Raw genomic sequence first — 24,428 nt, 5'->3', positions numbered from 1 at the left:
GGTCAGAAGGCCAACGCCTCAACCATCTAAGCCACTCAGCTCGGGGCGCAAAAAAAAAGGCATAAGTCTGGAGAGGAAGAAGAAGTTCCTGGGATTCACTCAGTCTATATCAAAAGCGAATACCAGATACTGCCAAATTTTCGTAGAGTAGACTAAAGCGATTTTTAACAGTTATGTAGTGTATTCTGTAATTCCGGGGGGCAAAGGCGACTGGGCATTGAACTAATCACTTTACCGCACTAAGTGCCGAGGTTACTTTCCACTGCTTCAGGGGCTTTCGTGGCCTATACGGAGATGACTCTGCTAGAAAGGAATACGCCACACAATGAATAACATTTGTTGTTTGAATACATTGAAATAATAATGGCGTGTGGCCTCCAAAGAAGCCTGGTGCAGGTCTTTTTCTAGCAGACGGCCTATTAGGTGACCTGCATGTCTGTGAAGATGAGGGCCCTACCTAGGACGATTTCTAATGTTGAATACGCCACACACACTCTGTTGTATGTCCTTCGCTCTCTTCGCTCAGCGCCAGCCAGCCGCACGCACGCAAGCGTGGATCATTCGAGACTCGACGCGCAGTCTTCAGTGCGCGTGTCTGTTACGTCGTGTGCAGTATATAAGGAGCTCCCTGTCTGTCACTCATGAGGATTCTCCCCAGTGTCCTGCTCCAGAATACACTGAACGTCGAACACGGAGGCTACTCCTCTTAAAAATGTGTCTCGACCAGGTGGACGGAATTCTGGTAGTATGAGGTTTCACCTCAGGTCACTACTCCACTTTCCCGTTCTTTCATCCATGTCGAGCCCCAATGTTGTATGCCACACATCCCCAAGCTCACTCAAGCTCCGACACACACATTAGATTCTCTGATTGTGAACATAGCTTTCATTTAGTACAAGCTTATGAACTCAGAACACTTCAAGTTAGAAGGAACTCTCTTAGCTAATCTATGCTAGTGCAAATGATAGTTTTCAACTATCACGAACTATATCTTTCCCAAGAACTATCTTTTCAAGATAGCAGTGAGTGTAAATACATTCAGAGTGTACATAGTGTATAGAAACAGAAACTCTCTCAGGATTAATCATCTACTTTGCTTCAAGACAATTTTATGTTTTATTCCTGTACATACTGTAGAATTCTGTGTGAGCAAATAAATAAGTTGTGTTCTTGTAAACCTTATCTTGTTTACAACACACTCAGCCCCCGAGCCATTGGAATTAACCAATTAACGTTAAAATCCCCGACCCGGCAGAGAATCGAACTCGGGACCCTCTGGACCAAAGGCCAACACGCTAACCATTTAGCTATGGAGCCGGACAAAACACTGAAATGAAAGGCATAATAGGATACGCTAGATAAAAACGACACATAACCAAAAATCACTCTGTATTGGTTGCCCTCCTCTTCTACGCTCTGTGGCATACATTGGTCAGGATTCGAACACAGTCGCCTTAGTAGACAAATATTCGATATCACACAGTCGTCACACCCTGGCAGACGTAGGTTGGGAAAAACAAGAACTGTCCAAGAGAGATCGGACAGCATTGATCTGGAACGTATTTATATGCTGAGTCCTCAATACGAAGTCTGATTGGATCCCAAACAGTTCCACTATCATCTGTCAGGAGTGTCACTCATGAAGCGTACAAGGGAGAGTGGGGAGAGGCAGATTTTCTCACAGCTTCCCTTACAGCCAGAAGGTCCTATTGCATATCAGTCTGCCAAGTCTATTGAAAGGTACACACCAAGTGAGTTACACCTTCACACCAATCATCACAGGGACTGCTGCATAATGAATGGCGTTACTGTCATCGCTCATACCTCAGTTACTTCCATATTGTCAGTCAAAGATGAGAGTGAAAAAAATGAAAATCCACAGCCTATTTCCAGTCATTCCATCGGGTCAGGAATGGAATGAATTAATGAATGAATTAATTAATTAATGAATCTCCCATCTAGCGTCGAGAATAGGAACCGTGCCGGCTGCCGAAGCTTGTCGCACTCCTCTGGGGCAATGATTAATGACTGACAGATTAAATGAAATGATATTGGAAACTGTTGCTGGAATGAAAGATGACAGGGAAAACCGGAGCACCCAGGGAAAAACCTGTCCCACCTCCGCTTTGTCTAACACAAATCTCACAAGGGGTGACCGGGATTTGAACCACGTAACCCAGCGGCGAGAGGCCAGCGCGCTGCCGCCTGAGCCACGGATGTTAGAGCTGAGAGTGAGTCATATTTAAAAAAATACTCCAGCCCATATCAAAAATTACCGTGTACTGTGAATGCCATACTGTAAATATATATAAGAAGAAAAAAATGGATGCCATAGCGGAGTCCCGTGATAGCCACTTTGCATCGGCACGTGTGGGTGGGTTGTTGTACGGCCCAAGGTAGTGTTCGAAATAATTTGGGTGCAGAACTGGAATATATAACATTCAATAGTTCAATGCTTCGCTGCAGGAATTGTGTGTCAGGGTTAACCACTTCTCGGAAAAGAACAGCGAGCTTGGAATTCTTCTCCTCTAACTTCCTGGAAGTTCAATTATAACAGGTTGCAAACAACCTTCCGAATATCGAGACACTAGTTTCCCCACGTGAAGTGTCGTCACTGATGATCTCACACCGAGTGACACAGCTGTCCGGCGTAATCTTCTAATTCTGTCAGCAACGGTATTAACAGCACGCAAATACAGAAGGAAATTAAGTTGGTCAACAATTATTGCACTTGTCTCTTCAGTCACGCATTCAGCAGCGTGATTCATATAATAAAACAAGTGATGATCATAGTAAAAATGACTTCTTTTGTAAGGAACTCATAATCATCGACTTTTGAAAGGTAAGAATAAAAGTAAAACACAATTCATTTTAAAAATGCCCGGATACAAAGCACAAGTAGAGGTAGACATGTCTGTTTCCAGGTGTCTTCAGTGGTAGGGTTGCAAATGCTGAAATGAGGACATCACTCTTCACAATGAATGGGTCACTACGCAAAGCTTGAAAGGTCAGTAGGCCTACACATTGTAAATAATTAATCACAAGGAATCGTGGGCTTTATTGTTACATATAAAACAAGTTGAAAGAGTTGTATGTACCATTATAAATATAAATAAAAACCAAAAGACTGGAAACAAAATTTAAAGTATAATCTTAACTATTACATTTACGCTTCTGTATGAGAAATGGGAGCCCTTGCTGGCAAGATGTAGTGTTTACAGTGCTCTAGGTCTTCTGGTATGGGCTAGAGCAATTTGTTACTTTCATTGACCTGTCTCAGTCTCTACCTTGGCTTTGACAATATGAAAGTAACAGAGGTATGAGCGGTGCTAGTAATATCATTCCTTATTCAGCCAGTCCTTGTTATGAATGGTGTGAAAATATCGCTCACAGGGTCGGTTACTGCATGCATTTCAGTGGGCTTGGCAGACTGATATGCAATAGCAACTTCTGGCTCGGTGAGGAAAGCAACGGGAAACTACCTCACTCCTCAATTCCCTAGTACGCCTCTTCAGTGAGGCCTAGGCTGTCTATGATAGCTTTCGGTGGATCTGTATAGGATCCAACTAGCCTTCGGGCTGAATAGCCAACATACATACATACATACATACATACATACATACATACATACATGAGAAATGGTATCTTCAACGAGATATTTTGCTTGTAATTATTTTTGAGTATATTTTATGGAACACACGATGCACGGATGCAAAGTGATATCACATTACCTAGTAAGCTGGGTCAGGAAAGGGCGAGGATTGGGAAGGTAGTGGCCATGGCCTTAATTAAGTTACAGCCACAGCATTACCGATGTAAATAAGTTTCATCGGAGAGCTGACTTCTTTTTTACGAAATACCGTTATCGCAACAGCAAGTCTACATTAGCTTTGCTGCTCCTTGATTCAATTTCACTTACTGTAGTGTACTATCATCCTACCTCCTCCTCCTCCTGTTCCATAATAATAATAATAATAATAATAATAATAATAATAATAATAATATGTCCCACTAACTACTTTTCGGTTTTCGGAGACACCGAGGTGCCGGAATGTCGTCCCGCGGGAACATTTTTAAGTGCCGCCTTGCTTTTAATGTACACTAGTGTCCAAAAGTTAAGCATAATCACTTAACGAGGCCATACCGCCTGATAGGAATGTCAGACGGATTGCTGGGAAGCTGACTCACACACCACTTGTCACACAACTTGTCCAAAAAAAAAAAAAAAAAAAAAAAAAAACCCACACAGTGTCAGAAAGGTTCTGATAGCTAAGGTACACCTTTGACAAGAACTAACAACACTTGGCAATATCTTCAACAAAATATGCTGTAAATAGGGTGTACGGTTACCCCTAACAGCCACACATGCTTCGCAGCGACGTGGCATGCTCTCTATCAGATGGCCCAAGAGCTCTTGTGGCAGTCGATCCCATTCCTACGAAAGGGCAATGCGAAGGTCTTTGAAGGTCTTTGGTGGAGGCTGACAATGAATGTCCAAACGGCGTCGTTATGCCATTATGTTGTCACGTTCACCACGAGGCTACACTCCGCACACTACAACAGGCCAAACACGACTGAAGGAATATGGGGCGCAGGCACTGGCTATGTTTACCTTGGTGTTACGCTGCTAGTCAAAGCAGGGAACACTCCTTTCCTATACAGCGCGAACACGTAAGGTTGGTAGGTGCATATGTCGTGCGATTTGTGGTCTATTTACTGTTGCCCTGCTTATTCGTAACTTATGCTTAACTTTTGGACACTAGTGTAGTTGACCCTCAGCTGCTTCCTTACGCGTGAGGCAGGCGAATACGGAAACATCAGTCTCTTCGATAGTTCACCACCTCTTCTGAAATACAGTATTTTGTTTCTTGAACTGCTCTTCGCAAGATCTCTTCCTTTACCAGGTTGCAGTCGTTCTATTCTCCAGCCTCGATAGCCCAGATGGTTTTCAGATTTTCGTTGGCCATGACCGTACCATTTTGTCAATATCAGTGACGCCCACTGACCCTCGTACTTGATCCGATCTTTGCTGGTCACATCCATTTAACAACGCAACATCTGCATTTCGGCAACGTGCATTTGCTGATGGTGACTGGCTAGCCTTGTCCATGTGTTGGCACTTGCTAAGGAATGCTGACCGTGTGATACAATAGTTAATAGGTAAGCAGGACTGACAGAGAAGGAACTGCCAACCTATCTTCTCCAGTCACTGATTCGATTATCAGATCGACTGAGGTGAATGCAAATTGCTTTAATCGCAGAGAAAAAAGTGGTGATTGTAGTTTTTGTAGTGAAATAACGATCATATCAGCCCCAAATAAAGGACAAGGAGGCAAGGACCTGATCTCTTCTTAAGACCAACAATATTCAAAGAGAGATTAATCAAATTGCATTCACGATGCCCTGAAATATGTCTACAGAGATTGTGCTTAGCGTCAAACAAGGCCACTTCCACATCGTTCCCGAGGATCAACAACTGCCATGCCCCCTGTGGGTGGGGGATGGAGACGAAGAATACACCCACAGCATCCCCTGCCCGTCGTAAGAGGCGACTAAATGGGGCGACCAAGGGATGATCGAATTAGAACCATGAGACTACTTGTAATTAGTACCATCACGCAGGGAACACCGTGGGTCGCTTTTACTTGCGCGTAGTACCACTATGTTAGGTACACAATAGGTTTGTGATTAGTAGCGACAGTGTGTGCTTGCGGCCGGGTTTTATAGTACCTGTGATTAGTACCACTATATGAGCGATACCATGGGTGAGCGACACCATGGGTCTGCCTTGTCTATGATTAGTACCCAGTATATATGTTGAACACCATAGGTTTGCATTGCCTGTGAGAAACACCATAGGTCTGTGTTACATGTGCGCATTACATTACCTGTGAGTACAACCATAATGTGTGGAATACAGTGAGTCTACGCTACTTTTGATTAGTACCGCAACATGACAAATACCATGGTTCTACTTTCCTAGCGAAAAGTACCATTATGATGGGCCAATGACCTGGATTTTGCAACCCTTAAGACTACAAGCATCATCGTTTCAGTACTGTGCTTTAGAAGCAGTTCCTTGGTCAGTAATACTATTGATTAACGCTAGTTTCTGGGAATGTGGGGCATCGCGGGTCGGATCCACTGATTGTTTTAAATTCATGTCCATCCATTCATTCTTCGTCCTCACGTTCTGCATTCTGGTCAGTGGAGGATTTTGGACTTTTAAATTGCCATTACATTTCATCTAATTTCGTACCATCAGGGGCCGATGACCTAGATGTTAGGCCCCTTTAAACAACAAACATTGTCATCAACAACAAGCGTCACATTAAACAAGCAAGTCCTTCCACACCAACCTCCATTAATTGCGAAATACTTCAATGGAAACCTTGTATTTACATGTGTACACTTTCTTTGAAACTCGTTCACCTTCCATTAATATCAACAGGCTGCCACTACACAGATTTAGTCCCTGAACATGTCCCCGCTCTGATGTAGCGCCATGGAGGTCGAGGAAATGTAAAAATTCTCAAGTGTTTGTACAAATACGTGATTTGAACGCATATTCATTCAGCTTTCCTTTAATATGGATTTCGGCAGAATTGCTGTATACAGAACATCGAAGTAAAAAAAACGAATGCGTCTCCAAAAAACCGTTAAAAAGTGTTTAATGAGACGTAAAGCCATTAACATTATTTTTATCATTAACAAATCTTGTACGTCCGTAAGTCTTTAAAATCATCGGTATGTTCGGAGTGTTATCGTGAAAGGAGTCCTTAAATGTGCAACTTGCTGACACTAGTCTCCTGTATTTAAGCACCTTAGAATTCGAAGCGACAGAGGTGGGATTCGATCTTGTACCCTCATATATAGGAAGCAAACTCCTAACGATATGTGTCATACTCTAAAACGTTTGTCGAAAATGTGGACCAAGGATTTACTCTTAAGTAGCACTTTCTTAGAAAGTATGGAAGTCACAAACTTTATTATTATTATTATTATTATTATTATTATTATTATTATTATTATTATTATTGCCGGAACCACGGTCTAGAGGCAGTGTGCTTTCCTTTCATCTGGAGGCTCGGGGTTCGATACCAGCTCCAGCTCAGGGATTTTGACTTTGTCCTGAGGTTGGTTCAATGTCTACTCAGCCTACTTGATTGCAAAGGAGTCTAATGCTGAAGAGCGATGTTGTCTGATTGTATCACTTTACAGTTCATTATTAGCCACAGATCCTTCCTCTTCACCATCCTGCAATCGACTTGCGACAAGCACTGCAATAACTGAGGAGCTATCTGACGGTGAGATGGCGACCTGGGTCTAGAAAACCAAGAACAACGGCCGAGAGGATTCTTCGCACTGACGATGCGTCACATCGTAATCTGTAGGCCTTCAGGCTGAGCAGCGGTCGCTTAGTAGGACAAGGCCGTCAGGGCTGTAGTCCATGAAGTTTGTTTTTATTAATATTATTAGGCCTACGATTATTATTAGTCAATAACAATAAAGGAGCTGCCTGGCCGAAGAGGTAAAGGCATGCCCGGTTCACCTGGAAGGACGTGGGTACGATTCCCCGTCAGGAAGTAGGAAATATTAAGAAACAATTTTTCTACTTCCGGAGGTACACACAGCCCTGAGGTTCATTTAACTTACGCAATAAATGAGGACTACGTTAATTTCAGGGGGCAAAGGCGGCCGGGCTTAGAGATAACCACTCTACCCCACCAAGTCAACAAGTGCCTAGGTTACGGATGGTAGAAGCGTTTACCTTCCAGCCCTTCAAGAGTCTTCATGGCATGTATGGAGATGGCAATTACAGTAAGGTTCAAATGTCTCTCAATTTATAGTACAAGCTAGTAAAAAATATATATATATGCTCTTGGTTACCGAGCGAATTGGCGTGCAGCTGTGAGTTTACATTCGGGAGATAGTGGGTTCGTACCCCACTATCGGCAGCCCCGAGGATGGTTTTCCGTGGTTTCCCATTTTCACACCGGGCAAATGCTAGTGCTGTATTTAACTAAGGCCGCGGCCACTTCCTTACCACCCCTGGCCTTTTTCTATCCCGTCGTCGTCTAAGACCTATCTGTACAGGTGCGACGTAAAGCCAATTGTAGAAAAGAATAGTCTGTTTGGCGGCATTGCCAGGTGGCTAAGGCATCTGAATGATCCGTACATCCTGGTGAAACACCAGGCTCCTGTTGGTGATCTGCCTTATAACGTGTGGAGGACACTGAACTGTAGTATGAGGGGGAGAGTAACGCGATTTAAGGTCAATCTAAAGAAATGGAGCTTTCTTCCAGACGAAACAAATACCCTGTGGATCAGAACCACATATTAATTTGCCCTCCCCTCGATCACCTATGCACAATGGAGGACATTTTGCAAGCAACTGTCTCGGCTGCTAATTTCTTGGAAAGTCTTAGTTTGACCGGATATAAGGAGAAGGAAAGGATGCAACTGATTATAAAATTACAATCAAGAACCACATCCGCTCGGTAAATCACACCACTTGTGGCGAGGTTATGAATCAATGTAATCTTAATAAGTTAATAATAATGATCAACAATCAGTGAAATAATTTGCAAATAGATATCAGCATGCTAATTTCACAGACTTATCATCTCAAAATAATTCCTGTGACAAAGTTGACAATAATGATAAGAACAATAATTCGAAACTTTCCCTAAGTTGGTAATAATAATAATAATAATAACAAAAATTCATACCCTACTGAGCGAGCTAACCTTGCTGTTAGGATCGCGTAGCTGTAAGCTTGCATTCGGGAGATGGTGGGTTCGAAATCCACCGTCGGCAGTCCTGAAAGTGGTTTTCCGTGGTTTCCAATTTTCACACCGAGCAAATGCTGGGACTGTACCTTAATTAAGGCTAAGGCCGCTTCCTTCCCAATCCTAGCCCTTTCCCATACTTGCGTCACCGAAAAACTTCGACGTTAAACCACTAACAAGAAAAGTGAAAATCAGACGCTGTACATTGCGGAGTAGTATAGTGCGTGTGAAAAGTAAGGAGACCGAGCTCGATAGCTGCAGTCGCTTAAGTGCGGCCAGTATCCAGTAATCGGGAGATAGTGGGTTCGAGCCCCACTGTCGGAAGCCCTAAAGATGGTTTTCCGTGGTTTCCCATTTTCACACCAGGCAAATGCCGGGGATTTACCTTAATTAAGGCCACAGCCGCCTCCTCCCACTTCCTAGGCCTTTCCTATCCCATCGCCGCCGTAAGACATATCTGTGTCGGCACGACGTAAAGCAAATAGAAAAAAAAAGTAAGGAAAGTAATAAGAAAGCGTTTCATTCCTTAGTATGCCTCTTCAGTGACGCAAAGAATGACAAATGGTGGAGCTATTGCCTACCCGACCAGCATTCAGGTTGAGAAGCAACATATGTAATTATGGGCTCTCTGGAAAGAAATTTTGCTCTTGAGGTTGTATATTTTTCGTAACAGTAAGTACTAAGTTTGAAATTCTTTAACATATGATCGAGGCGTCGGTCTGGCAATAAGCACCGCTGATTGCCGACGTCCGGACTGCATTAAGTAAATCTTACAATGTTTATAGGCAGTGCATTTTCACTTCATTTACCAAGAACTTCGTATATTAATCAACGTTATTTAAATACTGTGTACTGGCGCAGGGGAAAATAATTTTTCCGTGATCTGTTTTAGTAATATTAAAGCTCAAATGGAAAACACGTTTAATTGCTTTCGTAGAAAATTATTGCTTAAACCTTCTACTCGCTATGCTCAAACCTTCCCATACTTCCTATTCTCTAAATTTAAAATTTAATTTTCACCCTGTCTAATACTAATGTAAACCCGTGGATACAGAAACCTAAAATAACAACTTACCCATTGTATTTATAATGGCATCCCCATACAGAGAGCGATGTTTATACAGTCGAGTTTCAAGAAGCTAACCTGTTGATAGATCACATCTCTTAACCGTGAATGAAGTGTCCGTGCAATAACAAACATCAGATAATTCACGGATGAACGCAAGACCGATTTCTGACTGCGTTTTGCGTTGCGTTTAGAGACCACGGAAAAACATTTCACGTACGAATTGGAATTCACATTTGTCTGAACTCAGGAATAGTCGCTGCACTGTTTTTGACACTGCGTTTTCAAGGTTGGTGTGCCCTCATGAAATAATTTATTCAGCTAGCAGTACACATCAGAGAGAAAGGTCTGTTCCTCATCTCCTGATATTCAGCTAATGGAAATTATACTGGTTTATTTTGCAGTCTCCTAGATCGTAGCAGAACAGGGAATCGAAGCTGTCTCCACAACCAACGACACACTGAACAAATGCAGATCTCGTTTAAGTAAAGTATATCAAATACATAATACTTCGTAGGTTCAAATCCCACTGTCGGCAGCCCTGAAGATGGTTTTCTGTGGTTTTTCATTTTCATAACTAAGCAGTTGCTGAGGCTGTACCTTAAGGCCACGGCCGCTTCCTTCCCACTCCTAGGCCTTCCCTATTCCATCGTCGCCATAAAACCAAACTGTGTCGGTGCGACGTAAAGCAAATTGTAAAATAATAATAATAATAATAATAATAATAATAATAATAATAATAATAATAATAATAATAATAATACTTCGTCTTGGATGAAATTCAACTTCAAATAGTTCAAACACAGCGTAATTTTCTAATTCTGAGCCCAACAGTGTGTAAACAAGCGGCGCCACGCCTCAAAGTGTCAGTATGTTTATCTTCCTTCATGAACTAATACAGCTATCTTGTAAAGTCATTCAGGCTGTGAAGGTTCTTGAACGAGTGAATAGTAAAAGGTAAATATCCGATGCCCTGCACACTAATTTACTGTGCAACCTTCCGGCGTATGTCTTGATTTACAAGCGAGCTGTGTTGTCTGTAATATGCTCGATCACCTGTGTACCTTACTGCGGTATCCTATTCCATCACAGTCGGCCGATATTTAAGAGAGAGCAAACGCGAGGGGCTCTTGTCTGTACACTTACTATGACGTCAATTAATCCTTCTAACAGAGTGGATATCCGCCGTCTCTTAGGACTGACTGGCTACGTACCACAGATATTTACTTACAAGGTTGCGGGACCGAATTCCGAAGTCGTCGGTTGACACTGACAAATGCTAAATACCAAAGATTCCTGTTGATTAACAGTCACGTCATAGAAACATTTTACGGTGGAAAAATTCGACATCCGTCAAAATCTATGGCAAATAAATAGACAGGAAAGCCCTATGGAATAAAGGTAGCATGCCTGCCTCTTAATCAGGGGTTCCGGTCTCGATTTCCGACTAGTGCAGGGGTTTTAATTATGGGCTAAGAGCTGGAATGGTGTTCACTCAGCCTCGTGAGACCAACTGAGGATATTTTGATACGAGAGGTAGCGGACCCGATCACGAGAGGCAACCAATACACCTGAGGATATCGTTGCGCTGACCACGTGCATTCCAGTATCACCAGGCCATCTGGCCGGATGGTAGACTAAGACCCTTAATGGGCTGTTGTGCCACGGACTTGTTTATTTTTATCATTAGCCTTAATCCCAATGTAATGGAGTCGCCACCTGATTTGGATTTGGCCCAGTTTTAAGGGCCGAATACCCCTTTCTGACGCCTACTACATGTAATAATAATGTTATTTGCTTTACGTCCCACTAACTACTTTTTACGGTCTTCGGAGACGCCGAGGTGCCGGAATTTAGTCCCGCAGTTCTTCTTTTACGTGCCAGTAAATCTACGAGACGAGGCTGTCGTATTTGAGCACCTTAAAATACCACCGGACTGAGCCAGAATCGAACCTGCCAAGTCTGAGCCACTCAGCCCGACTTACTACATGTAAAGGGATGTATTGGTTATTGGGTATTTCTGTGGTGGTTAGTAGTGTAGTGTACTGTCCACACATATACAGTATACAGCTGTCTCTGTGGAACGGTTGTAGAGTGTCGGCCTTCGGATCCCAAGATAGCGGGTTCAAACCCGGCAGAGATAGTCGAATATTTGAAGGGCAGAAAAAAGTCGATTCGACACTCCGTGTCGTACGATGTCGGCATGTAAAGGATCTTTGGTTTACTCAGTCTGCCTCTAGTAGGCCTGGAGTAAAACAGAACGTCGAAACTGAGAGCCAGATGGGGTCAAATTGAACTTTCTGCACACGGTAGCTGAGACCATACGATTATTGTGCATATATGAAGAGAAGTGTATTACGATTAATAAAAACACGTAGTCCCCTAACCAGGGAAATTAGCCATACGCACTTAAAATTTTCTGCCCGAGCGGGAATCGACCCCGGGCCCCTCTGAACCGAAGTATGCTGACTTTCAGCTAAGGAGTCGGATGGATTCGATGATTTTATTTACTGAAGCCAAAACTTCAAGAGCATGTTCTGGATCCTGGCCAGCTGTCACGCAATGGTCCCAGCAGGGGAGGACAGCTGCACATCTCAGGGTGATAATGGACGTTACTCACATTGTGCAATCCAGTGCTTACTCTACGTCATTGTTGACCATTCATATGAATGAACTGGGAATTTATTTACCGGCCAGCTGTTTGTTTCTGGGAAGGTAACAAGTTACAAAAACTATTCGCACTACAGCATTTTCAGAAAATAAATACAGAGACTAAATTGAAATATCATACGAAATTGTATTCACGTTGAAGGCAGCCGAACTACCACTCTCCTCCTGATCGAGCGAGTTAGCTACGCGGTTTGAGTCACACAAGTGTGAGCTTGCATTGAAGAGATAGCGGGCTCGAACCCACTGCCGGCAGCCCTCAAGATAGTTTTCCGTGATTTCCCCATTTTCACACCAGGCAAGTGTACCTTAATTAAGACCACGGTTGCTTCCTTCACAATGCCTCTCCTATACCATCGTTGCCATAATACTTGTTTGTGTAGGTGCGACATAAAACTAACAGGAAAAAACCTCTCCTCCCGAATGCAATACTCTAGGATTGACAGAACGATCGTAAGGCTGCACACGGTATGAATAGACGTTTCACTAATGATGATGTTGTTTCGACAGGCCTTAACAGCTAGGTCATCGAAGTGCAACGAAATTAAAATTAAAACTAAATTATATCCACTGACTACAATCTAAAATTAATGATAATGAAAAATGACCATGAATACAAAACAATCAGTGGATCCAATTCACAATTCCTTATTTTCTGAGATGATGCTTGTTGTCCAAATGGGTCCAAAATCCAGGTCACCAACCCCTCATAATGGTACTAATCACTAGTAAAGAACCATGGTGTTCCTCTTATAGTGGTACAATTCACAGGTAACGTAGACTCATGGTGTTTCTTGCATGGTGGTACTAATCATAGGTAATGCAGACCCATGACTTGTCACACATAATGGCATCACTCACAGGTAACACAGACCTATGGTGTTCCTCACGTAAGGGTACTACTCACAAGCAACGTAGACCCATGGTGTTCTTTACATTTAGTACGTTTACATGCAGGATTCAGATCGATCTGAGTACACTTCCCGTATTGAAAACGCCATGTAAACGGGAACTCAGTTCTGATTGAGGCCCAAGGTCGATACGGTAAAATCTGGGAACGTATCGTACTGGGTTCGAATTGAGTTCCATGTAAACGCGGATCGTACTGAAAACGACTGCGCACACACTCCATGTTTGTTCTGTCGAAATAAGAAATATAATAAGCCAGTACACATACAGTATTTACCTGTATAAATGATCAACAACTGCCATCATATTGTAAGACGGCCAACCCTTGCGATTAACAAAATCACGACAACCTTCTGTTAGGGGTAAAATTGGAATGTGCGTTCCATCTATTGCACCAATTACATTAGGAATACCACACATACTTTCAAAACCGAAAGTCATCTCCTGGCCTTCAACTGCATTTGGCGGTTTTAAATTTAAGAGGTGATATCGATTTTACTACAATTCTGCATCGTTCGTATACTGTACGTCGATGTTGCCTGGCGGATTCAATACGCTACGCAAATGCTACATGTAAACGGGGATTGTATTCAATGCGGTAAATGTACTCAAATCGATCTCAATCCCCATGTAAACGTTACTAATTGTGAGACTAATCACGGGCGCCGCTATATCCGTGCTGTACCAAGCACAGGCACGTATACTTACAGTGTTGCTCACAATGTTAATACAGATTTAGTATATAATATGATGGCACTTTACTCATATAACTGCGATACTTCGTGCTCAATGGTTTTCAGAACACATGACTGACTGGGGACATAACCACGTAGTTCCTTGGGAGCTTCTGGCCCCGTCGCACCGACACAGACATGTCTTACGGCGGCGATGACAGGAAAGGGCTACAATCGGGAAAGAAGCGACTGTGACCTTCATTAAGGTACACTTAACTGGTGTGAGAATGGTAAATCACGGAAAAACCCTCTTCAGGACTGCCGACAGTGGGGTTCGAACCCAGTATCTCCCAAATGCAAGCTGACAATTGCATGACTCAAACCGCGTGGTCAACTTGCTTGGTGATATCATAACCGGACTGATTTTCAAGGGTAAATCGATATGACAGCAAAAGTGGTAATATATATATATATTCTTGAGCCTATGAAGCTACTTACATTCCCCAACTCTTTTATTTGAAAGTCGAGGGATCATATCCTGACGCAGTTGTTTGTCTTTTAAGAGAAACTTAAATGCGAGAACCATCCAGTATCACCGGATTTATGAATGCTAGATAATTACTTCTCAGGGCATAATTCTAGTTTAACGGCAGCAAGTGAAGAGACGTTTACACACATATTATTATTAATTTTATAATCTAGTGTGGCAATTACAGCGTGATGTAGCCCCTGTAAGGCAGACCCTCCGATGAGGGTGGATGGCGTCTGCTATATAAGGAAACTACGTGCTATTTTGATGGAGGATAGAGTGGTATGTGATGTGTTAGTTGTAAGAATGTTAGGGATAGCACAAACACCCTGCCCCCGAGCCCTGGGCATTAACCTTTTAAGATAATAATAATAATAATAATACCATGTTTATATGATTACGTTATCTCAACAAACATCAATACAAGGAATGTCACTGGCATGATTTCACTGCAATATTTAGTCATAGGGTAGGCTACATGCCGGTACATAACCTTACCTTGAGGTTATGAGCTATCTGGCGGATATAGTAGAGATCCAAATCTTGTAAAATCTCGATCTTGCCGTAGTTTTCGTGTTCCACTGCCGACTGTGATGAAGGTAAACGGCCATGGCTGTGACGATTGTTAGTGGCACCAGTGGCTTGTTGGTTGCTGGAGGACTTTCGGTGGTCTCGGAGGCTGAGCGCCGCCAAAGGCGGAAAACACGAGTCCATCGGAACAGTTATAAAGAGAACACTTTCAACACTCACACACGAACTTCACAGTTCACAAAACATTTAATTCCAAAATCCGAAGAAATACCGGCACACTGTTTTACGAAAGGTTCCTGCAGGGAATTTTATCTTACGTAATTATATAGGTGTAATGCTTCCATATTTATTAACAGTCTTATTGGATCAACAGCATTTTCCAGGTTGCCGGAGTGAAAAAAACAAAAAGCAACAGCAGCGTGTGAATTCTAGCAAACGAGGTGGCGGTTGTAGTTCTGAGTCAGAACAGAAACCGGTCCCAGCAGATTCTCTGTTAGCACGTGCTATGGTCCGCTCGCGCATGCACTCTTAATGCCCAGGCGTGGGGAGGTCTGTTGGCCGTGAGGCTTCTGCCTAATAGCAGCTGTGCCTACAGATCAACGGCGAGACAACTATGCTGGGTATTACACCGTCGTACGTTTATGATTCACATTAATTTCCAGAATAAGCGAAGATTGTAAACGACATCAAATATCATGAATAAATACTGACAATTTCGCTATAACGGGGCAGAACGAAAATAGCTACACAACTAATAACAATTTAAACAATTAATGCTGTTCGTTACAACGCATCACGATTGTGTTAAAATGAACAAGGGATGCTTATTCAACAAACATTATTTACCCAAGTATTATGATTATCTTCCTTGAACAAAAGCGATACCTGTTTAATTTTGTGTATGTTCATTCTAATCATGCCACAAAGGCATGGTTAAAAGCTCAAGAGAACAGCTGCTTTTTCTACAGCAGCAGCTGTTACTAAAATGTATACGTTAACGCTTATAAAACTGAACACTAGACGTGTTTTAGAAAGCACTTCCTGCACTCTTTAAAAATTCTGATATTTGTAGTACTATATCCGATTCACACGCTAGATTTTGAGAGCTTTTTGTATTGTCTGCTGCTATTTTCCACCCCCCTTATTATTCCTGACAGTATACCAGTTAATGTTAATTATTTAATAACAAATTGCACGCATTCTCTGGAGAGAACGGATTTGTAGGATAACTGCCGGTAGAAAATGTTCGCGCTACATAATTGAGTTGGTGAACGCTGTGAAGCACACACACTCGAGAGTTCCAGTCGGCGCGGCGCTGCGTTAGCGAAACACAAACCGCTCGCTTGCTACGAGGTCTCCCGTTCAACTGATGGGAGTAAGCAAGGCCCTCTGCTTCATTCAGCCGCTAAGCGCTGTTGCCATGACACCGTGCGCGAACTCTCCCTATTCGTACCCCCCTATAAAGTAATAACTGTTAGCAAAACAACTTGATTACATCAGGCCATGGAAAACAGCACTACGTGGACAATTGAACTCAATTCAAGATGGTTTATCATCCGCTTTCCTCCATCTTCTCACTTAACTGGAATTTACTACCCCAGGGATGTGAAGAAATATACCTGCTTCTAACTACTTAGAAAGAAAATAATTTAAAAAGGCATGCGCTATTGTTGTTTCTCTTAGGAGGTCTGGCCTATTGTGGTCATCACAGAGAGGGAACTTACTAATAAGCAGGTCCAGGTTTTGATGACCTAAACATGTTTAAAAAATGATCTATAAAATGATGGCAAAAATCCAGTAATATGATACAAATACTTTTAACAAATGACACATTTTAAATGAAACTTTACAGTCAATTTGCTAATCAAGTTTGTATATCCTATCTTTATGTTATATACATTATAATAAGCTTTTAGGCTTTTCCCGTGTCAAGAAAACAAGGAGAAATTATTTACGTTTCGCAGAGAACTTAGCTCCGCGCCTTCAGAAGAAAATCTCGACTGTTCACGAGGAAGACTTCTTCAATTATTGGTGGTGACTCTCCTGGAATGTGGACATTTCCAAGAAGTAAGTTAGGGTCGCGCAGCTGTGAGCTTGTATTCGGCAAATAATGGATTCGAACCACACTGTCGGCAGCCCTGAAGATGGTTTTCCGTGGTTTCCTATTTTCAAAGCATATAAATGCCGGGTCTGTACGTTAATTAAGACAACAGTCACTTCCTTTCCACTCCTGGTCATTTCCTATCCCACCGCTGCCGTAAGACCTATCTGTGTTGGTATGACGTAAAGCAAATTGTAGAAAGAAAACATACTGGGGTGGCTGGTTAGTATCGCCGTGTCAGGTGGTTTTACAAATTTCTAGTTGATTAATATTTTGTTTCTGTAACAGTTCATGAACAAGTACAAAGAAATAAAGGAACTGTAAAGAAAAATTTCTTCCACGACCGGGACGCGATCCCAGTGCAGCAGAAGAATGCTGACGAGGTGGCTGTGGGAATATAATACGAATAAAATTGCCTTATACCATTTACTTTTTCAATTGTAATCCTTATTTTCTTGTGATTGGCACAGGGGTAAAGTATGTTTTATTACTTCAACATTTCGTGATACCTAATAGACCTATCTGCTATTAATAGACGAAGTATCAATAAACATCGGTGACCTGAACATCTGAGGGTCTCCTTGTGAATGAATTCCATCTGACCCTAGATCCACATCTGATAAGACACAGTGTTTGTAGTCAAACCATGTATCGGCTAGAACAAATTAGTTACTTTCATTGACCTGTCACGGTCCCAACAGTACTAAAATAACTGAGGCATGAGCGACACTAGTAATGTCATTCCTTATGCAGCCAGTCTTAGCGACGTTGGTGCAATAGTGTCGCTGATAGGGTTAGCTGATACTAATTTCAGAGGGCTTGCAGACCAGTAAGCAATGGCGATTTCTAGCTCAGTGAGGAGAGCAACAGGGAACTAAACCACTCCTCATTTCTTTAGTACACCTCTTTAGTTTCGCCTGGGCTGTCTATTATATTATAGTGGATCTGTTGAGGATCTAGCCTGCCATCAGGATGATGACTCAACACAGATACAATATTTAACCCATTTATAAAAATTAAACAATGTCCGCCTCCTTGGCTGAATGGTCAGCGATGAGGACTTCGGTTCAGAGGGTCCCGGCCGGGTCGGGGATATTTTAACAAGTTATTTTACGTCGCACCGACACAGATACGTCTTGTGGCGACGATGGGATAGAAAAGGCCTAGGAGTGGGAAGGAAGCGGCCGTGGCCTTAATTAAAGTACAGTCTCAGCATTTTCCTGGTGTGAAAATGGGAAACCACGGAAAACCACCTTCAGGGCTGCCGACAGTAGGGTTCAAACACACTATCTCACAAATACTGGATACTGGCCCCACTTAAGTGACTGCAGCTATCGAGCTCGGTATTATTATTATTATTATTATTATTATTATTATTATTGTTATTATTATTATTATTATTAACAAATCCACCTAATTACAGGTAATGAAGCCAATTATTGAAGGACTGGAAGGAAAAGGCTTCAATCATTCGTAAACTCAGTGCAAAGTGGGATAGAGTGATAACTTTTACGCCCAGCCACGTTTCTCCCCCAAGAATTAATTTGGTACTCATTGTTTGTGTATATAAAGTGAACTTCACGGCAGTGGAAATAATAATAATAATAATAATAATAATAATAATAATAATAATAATAATAATAATAATAATAATAATAATAATAATAATAATAGAAGAACTCAGAGTGGACACGAAGACCAGAGAACTAATCCAGCAAACTCTCACGATTTCGACTTCTAGAGTGAATTTCCTTGGGGAAATTTCTGAGCCTTTTGAAATATGTACGGGCGTTCGTCAAGGTGACTACATCTCCCCTATTCTGTTTAACGTAGTTCTAGACAAAGTCTTTGCAGAGTGGGATAGGGACGTCAAAGTTGTGAGAATCGGAAACTTGGGAAGTAACGTCGAGGTGAAATATTTAGTCTTTGTTGATGACCGAGCAATCATTACTAAGACCAGAGATGAAACCAGAAACGCCGTACAGATATTACACAATATAGCATCAAAGACAGGCCCCCAGATATCGTACGAGAAAACCCATTTCATGGAAAACCTACATCATCATAGCAAAACAACTACGCTAGAGATGGAAAACGGCACAATTTCACAGGTGTCCTCCTTCAAATACCTTGGATAAATCATACTACCATCGGGACTAGACAGTAGGGCAAACATAGAAAGAGGCACTAAACTCCACAAGGCGTACAGACTAACGTGGAATTACTACAAGAGAGTCATATCGCGTAATGCAAAATTACGACATTACCACACAGTTGTTTTGCCGGAAGCTTAATACGCCTCAGAAACCCTATCCCATGGGTGAAATTATAGAAATTGAAAAACAAGAAAAGAAAAGAAAAGAAAAGAAAAGAAAAGAAAAGAGAAGAAAAGAAAAGAAAATTCTCCCACGAAAATGGAATGTGGATTAAGAGGAGAACTGCGGACCTCTTCTCATTAACTGACAGGTTCACTGATGCCGTGCGCAAAAGACGCCTGAAATTCTATGGCCATTTCTGTAGAATGGACAGCAACAGACTCACTAAAAGATTACCTATGTAAAGTAATCAACTCAAAGAAGGTCAAATAAATTGGCTAGAAGAAACTAAGGCGGATCTACATGAAACAAATATCACGAACGACATCATAGAAGATCGTGGAACCTTTTGTACAATAGTAGCCAAGCACAAATTGGTGAAGAAACCTAAAAAAGAAAACTGGTAGGAAGTGGTCCACAGAATGTAAGATGGAACACAGTGCATTTGTGAAGAAATTTTGGGAGGATAAGAAGGCGAAAACCATCAGGCCAACGAACAAGTTGAAACGCGCTCTTTGAATGGGCATAACGAGAAAAGAATAATAACAACAAATCAGTACTGAAGAAGGGAACTGAACTGGGATGTACGTGAGGCATAATTGTCAAGTTTTTTCAACATCATTACAAACAGAACCTGGACGATAGCCTGCATTGATGTAATGTGATGTCGTGTGGTATCCAAAGTGGCCTGGTGCAGGTCTTTCCAGTTGACTCCCATTGGTGGCCTGCGTGTCCGGGAAACCTACGTTAACTAGTATGGAATGTAAACTGAGAAGTGATTCTTCCTCTGACAAACAGTGTTATGGGAGTACGAACTACTTCGTGAAAGCTTCTGCATTCAGTGAAGAATCAGAAAAGATTATAATAGTCATACTGAACAACAATATTTAACAACAAAACCACGTGATCCCCAGTGTGGAGGAGCTAAATCCCTCGTGTGTTTCCGGCCCTAGTTTATGAAGAAGTCTCATCAAGAAATATGAAACTAATAGTTCAGTACAACTATTGAAGTAAGCAGGAAACGTAATCAAGATGTAATGTAAGTCAATTACAATATCTCACCAGGAACACGTGCACGAAGTGTGCTTGACAGTAGAAAAAGAAGACAGGAAGTTGCAGCAGTGGGGCGGCCCCGTATAGCAGTGGTTGAAAATGATTACTTCATTCTGGGAGCTGTGGTAGACGCGACCACAAAACGTTCCTTCCACCTCGGTTCACATGAGACCCGCTGTATGCTATACCATATTATGTCTGGTTCTTACTCCAGTGGTCTATTGCTTACACATATGGAACCTCAGAGTAAATCTAAAGTCGAACTTGATGGCTCTTTCATTTTAACACCTGTAGTTCATCTTCTCATTCCATACCACAGTTTTGCGTGCTTTTGTGCAATCAACGTCCGACTCCTTGGCTGAATGGTCAGCGTTGAGACCTTCGCTTCCGAGGGTCCCAGGTTCGATTCCAGGCCTGGTTGGGGATTTTAATCACGTCTGATTAATTCTTCTGGTTCGGGTACAGGGCGTTTGTGTTTGTCCCAACACTTTCCTCTTCATATTCAGATAAGACACCACACTACCAAAAACCAATAGTGGATATATCCCTAAAGATGAGGTTGGCGTCAGGAAGGGCTCCACATATGCGACGCAGTTCGCACCCGCGACCATACAGCTGTAGGGAAAGCTGTAGAAGAAGAAGAAGAAGAAGAATACAAAGTGTCTTTATAACCAATATATTTTAATTTCATTCGGTTTATTTCAAAACTACAGTACGTGAGCGTAAAGACGAGGGGGACATGAACAAAGAGACGGAAGGAGTAGAGAAAAAAGAAAAGAAGTATATAGAAGTGAATGAGGTTAGGGAAGAAGAAAAGAAAAAAACCACTTCTGTGGTGTAGTGGTTAGCTGCCACAACCGGAGGCCCGGGTTCGATTCCCGGCTCTGCCACTAAATATGAAAAGTGGTACGAGAGCTGGAACGGGGTTCACTCAGCCTAGAGAGGTCAACTGAGTAGAGGTGGGTTCGATTCCCACCTCAGCCATCCCACTTCTCTAGACAAATGCCGGGATGGTTCCTAACTGAAAGCCGCGGCCGCTTCCTTCCCTCTTCCTTGCATATACCTTCCAATTTTCCCATCCATCCACAAGGCCCCTGTTCAGCATAACAGGTGAGGCAGCCTGGGTGAGGTACTGGTCATCCTGCCCAGTTGTATTCCCCGACCCGATGTCTGACGCTCCAGGACACTGCCCTTGAGGCGGTAGAGGTGGGATCCCTCGCTGAGTCCGAAGAAAAAACCGACCCTGGAGAATGAACACATTAAGAAGAAGAAGAAGAAGAAAATATAGAACCAAGCAGAAAAAGAGAGGCGAAGAAAGTACAAGATGAGAGAAGAAAGGAGAGGACAGATGAGAAAAACAACCATCTCCTTGGTGTAGTTGTGTTTCTCTGCCTTACCCTAAAGCCCCGCTTTCGATTCCCAGCCAGTCCAAGAATGTTAATCCTCGATTGAGGGATGGAATGGGGTTCACTCAGCATCGTGAGACCAACTGAGAAGGTATCTTAGACGAGAGGCAGCGGACCCGGTCACGTCGTCACGCTGCCCACCTGGTAGTCTATTATCTGGCTCAACAGCAATCGTCTTGGGTTGGATGTGTTACAACGGTCTTACGTGAAGAAAGATACATTGGAAGGAAATAAAAGAAGAAGACAGTATAAATCTTCCTCTTGGTCTTTTCCCAATTTTTTTGGTGTCGTCACTTGATGTGGATATGGCCCAGTTTTACGGCCGGGTGGCCATCCAAGCTTCAACCCCACGCGCAGCGTGTATTCATTAATGTGTTTTGCTATGGTGCTTGTTAATATAATATGTGGCGTTTATATGAAGAAGAGAAGAGAAGAGTATTAAGACGAACACAAACACCCAGGGACAGAGGAATAAATCATACATAGTTAAAATCCTCGGGCCGGCTGGAAACTGAACCCGGGACCCTCTGAACCGGAGACGAATACACTGGCTACTTAGCCAAGGAGCCGGGCAAAAAGAACCGTAGAAGGAAAAGCAAAAGGAAATTAAAAGGTAGGATAATAATAATAATGCTATTTGCTTTACGTCCCACTAACTACTTTTACGGTCTTCGGAGACGCCGAGGTGCCGGAATTTAGTCCCGCAGGAGTTCTTTTACGTGCCGGTAAATTTACCGACACGAGGCTGTCGTATTTGAGCACCTTCAAATACCACCGGACTGAGCCAGGATCGAACCTGCCAAGTTGGGGTTAGAAGGCCAGCGCCTTAACCGTCTGAGCCACTCAGGTAGGATAGGAAAAGAGATGTAAATAAGAGAGATAAAGTGGAGTGAAGCAGAAAATGAAGTCATCGATGGTAAGAAAAGGGAAGTAGGTAAATATATAGACAAGGGCCTAAGAAAATAATTATAACAGTTGAATAGGTTCAGGAAATACACGAAATAAATTAGGGAAAGGGGGATGAGATATATGAAAATCAGTAAAGTAGAAGAGAATGAAGGAGATGAATGAAGAAGAGCAGATAACGAAGTAACCTAATATATTTTTGTTTCACTGAATTAATGACACGCTCCGAAGCGGTTGCACTATGGCAAGCTATTCCCTGCAGTAAGAAGTTTAACATTAAGATCAATAAATTAGTGTTCCCCACCAACAGCAGTCCATGAACTCTCCCAAAACCCAGAAAATCATTACTCTTGAGTCTAAATTATGTTCTCCCAGAAGCTACCCTCGCACTAAAGACCCCGCCTGAAGGATCAGGTTTACGAGTATGGAAGACCGTAGCTGTTTCCTGAGTCCCCTAACCTACAGCGGCGGCATCAACTCAAAGCTGAATGAAGGTTCGAAACCAATCGCTGCAGTCCAGATTTACGAGTCTTCGGTTCCTGGAGAAGCTTTTGTTACAAATAAGAGTACGATCGTACAGTTGACGCTAGAACTCGCACTTTATTTATTTAAGATACCCAGGATCCCAAGTAGAACGCTGTAAATTGGCTTTAAAACCTTTATTGCTTTAAGTTCTGAAGTCAGTGAAATTCAACCCGAAATGCAAGTTCCACTTAAGTGGCTTAAAGGCGGGCGGCTTGATTTTATTTACTTCCTCTTATTGTTCTCTCTCCTAGTCTACGAAGTAAATTGTTGTCCTTAATACCTGGACTAGGGTTGGTTGAATAATAATAATAATAATAATAATAATAATAATAATAATAATAATAATAATAATAATAATAATATTAATAATAATAATAATAATAATAACAGGAAAAACAGCACCCGAGATTCTACAATACATTTAAACGCAACCTCACAAACATACCCCACCAAGCTTGTACTTCAAAGGCTGATAAGTTGAGGATGACAAGGACAATTGTCAGATCCCGGCAAAGGACACTCAGCCCAACAAAAATTGATCATCGCAGCTGATAGCTTTCTTTCAAAATCCTCTTGTTTGAAATAGGATAAACATATTGTGCAGGTGATGGGATTAAGTATCATCTCTTCGGCCCACCTGCTATCCACAGTTTACGGACATTTCTATGCCGGCCAATTTTTGTTCGGTTCAGTGTACTTTGAGTTTCTTCTCAACTTCGAAGCTCCAAAATCAAATTTAACTTTCGAAGAAACCACCCACTCATCTCCACCCACCTAAGAAGAAATCCGACAGATCACCCAGTCATTCAAGAACTACAAAGCACCTGTGGGACTCATTTATCGCCAACCTCAGAAAATATGCAGGGGACAAGGTGATCTATAAATACTAAAAAGGTGATGAAAGAGATGTGAATAACTACCGAGGCATCTCACTACTCTCAAGTATGTAGGCCT

The 24,428-nt window shown here is 42.3% G+C and overlaps 1 protein-coding gene across 2 annotated transcripts in view; it reads right to left on the bottom strand.

The window, feature by feature from the left end:
- The window catches only part of LOC136857150 (rhotekin), a 471,474-nt gene that overhangs the window by 306,340 nt on the left and 140,706 nt on the right, over window positions 1-24,428 (bottom strand). Inside the window, exon 1 of one of the 2 annotated variants that reach the window (XM_067135568.2) lies at window positions 15,136-15,517. The exons of the other annotated variant lie outside the window; for it this stretch is intronic. Within the exon in view, the coding sequence (XP_066991669.2) occupies window positions 15,136-15,351 (216 nt within the window). The 5' untranslated portion in view covers window positions 15,352-15,517. Of the gene's footprint in view, window positions 1-15,135; window positions 15,518-24,428 lie in introns of those variants that run through there. 2 annotated transcript variants of the gene reach the window in all.

The sequence above is a fragment of the Anabrus simplex genome, chromosome 1 (assembly GCF_040414725.1).
Source record: "Anabrus simplex isolate iqAnaSimp1 chromosome 1, ASM4041472v1, whole genome shotgun sequence".
Classification (NCBI taxonomy): Eukaryota; Metazoa; Arthropoda; class Insecta; order Orthoptera; family Tettigoniidae; genus Anabrus; species Anabrus simplex.
The sequence above is the reverse complement of the archived record's forward strand: the minus strand, read 5'-3'. Positions and strand labels throughout refer to the sequence as shown.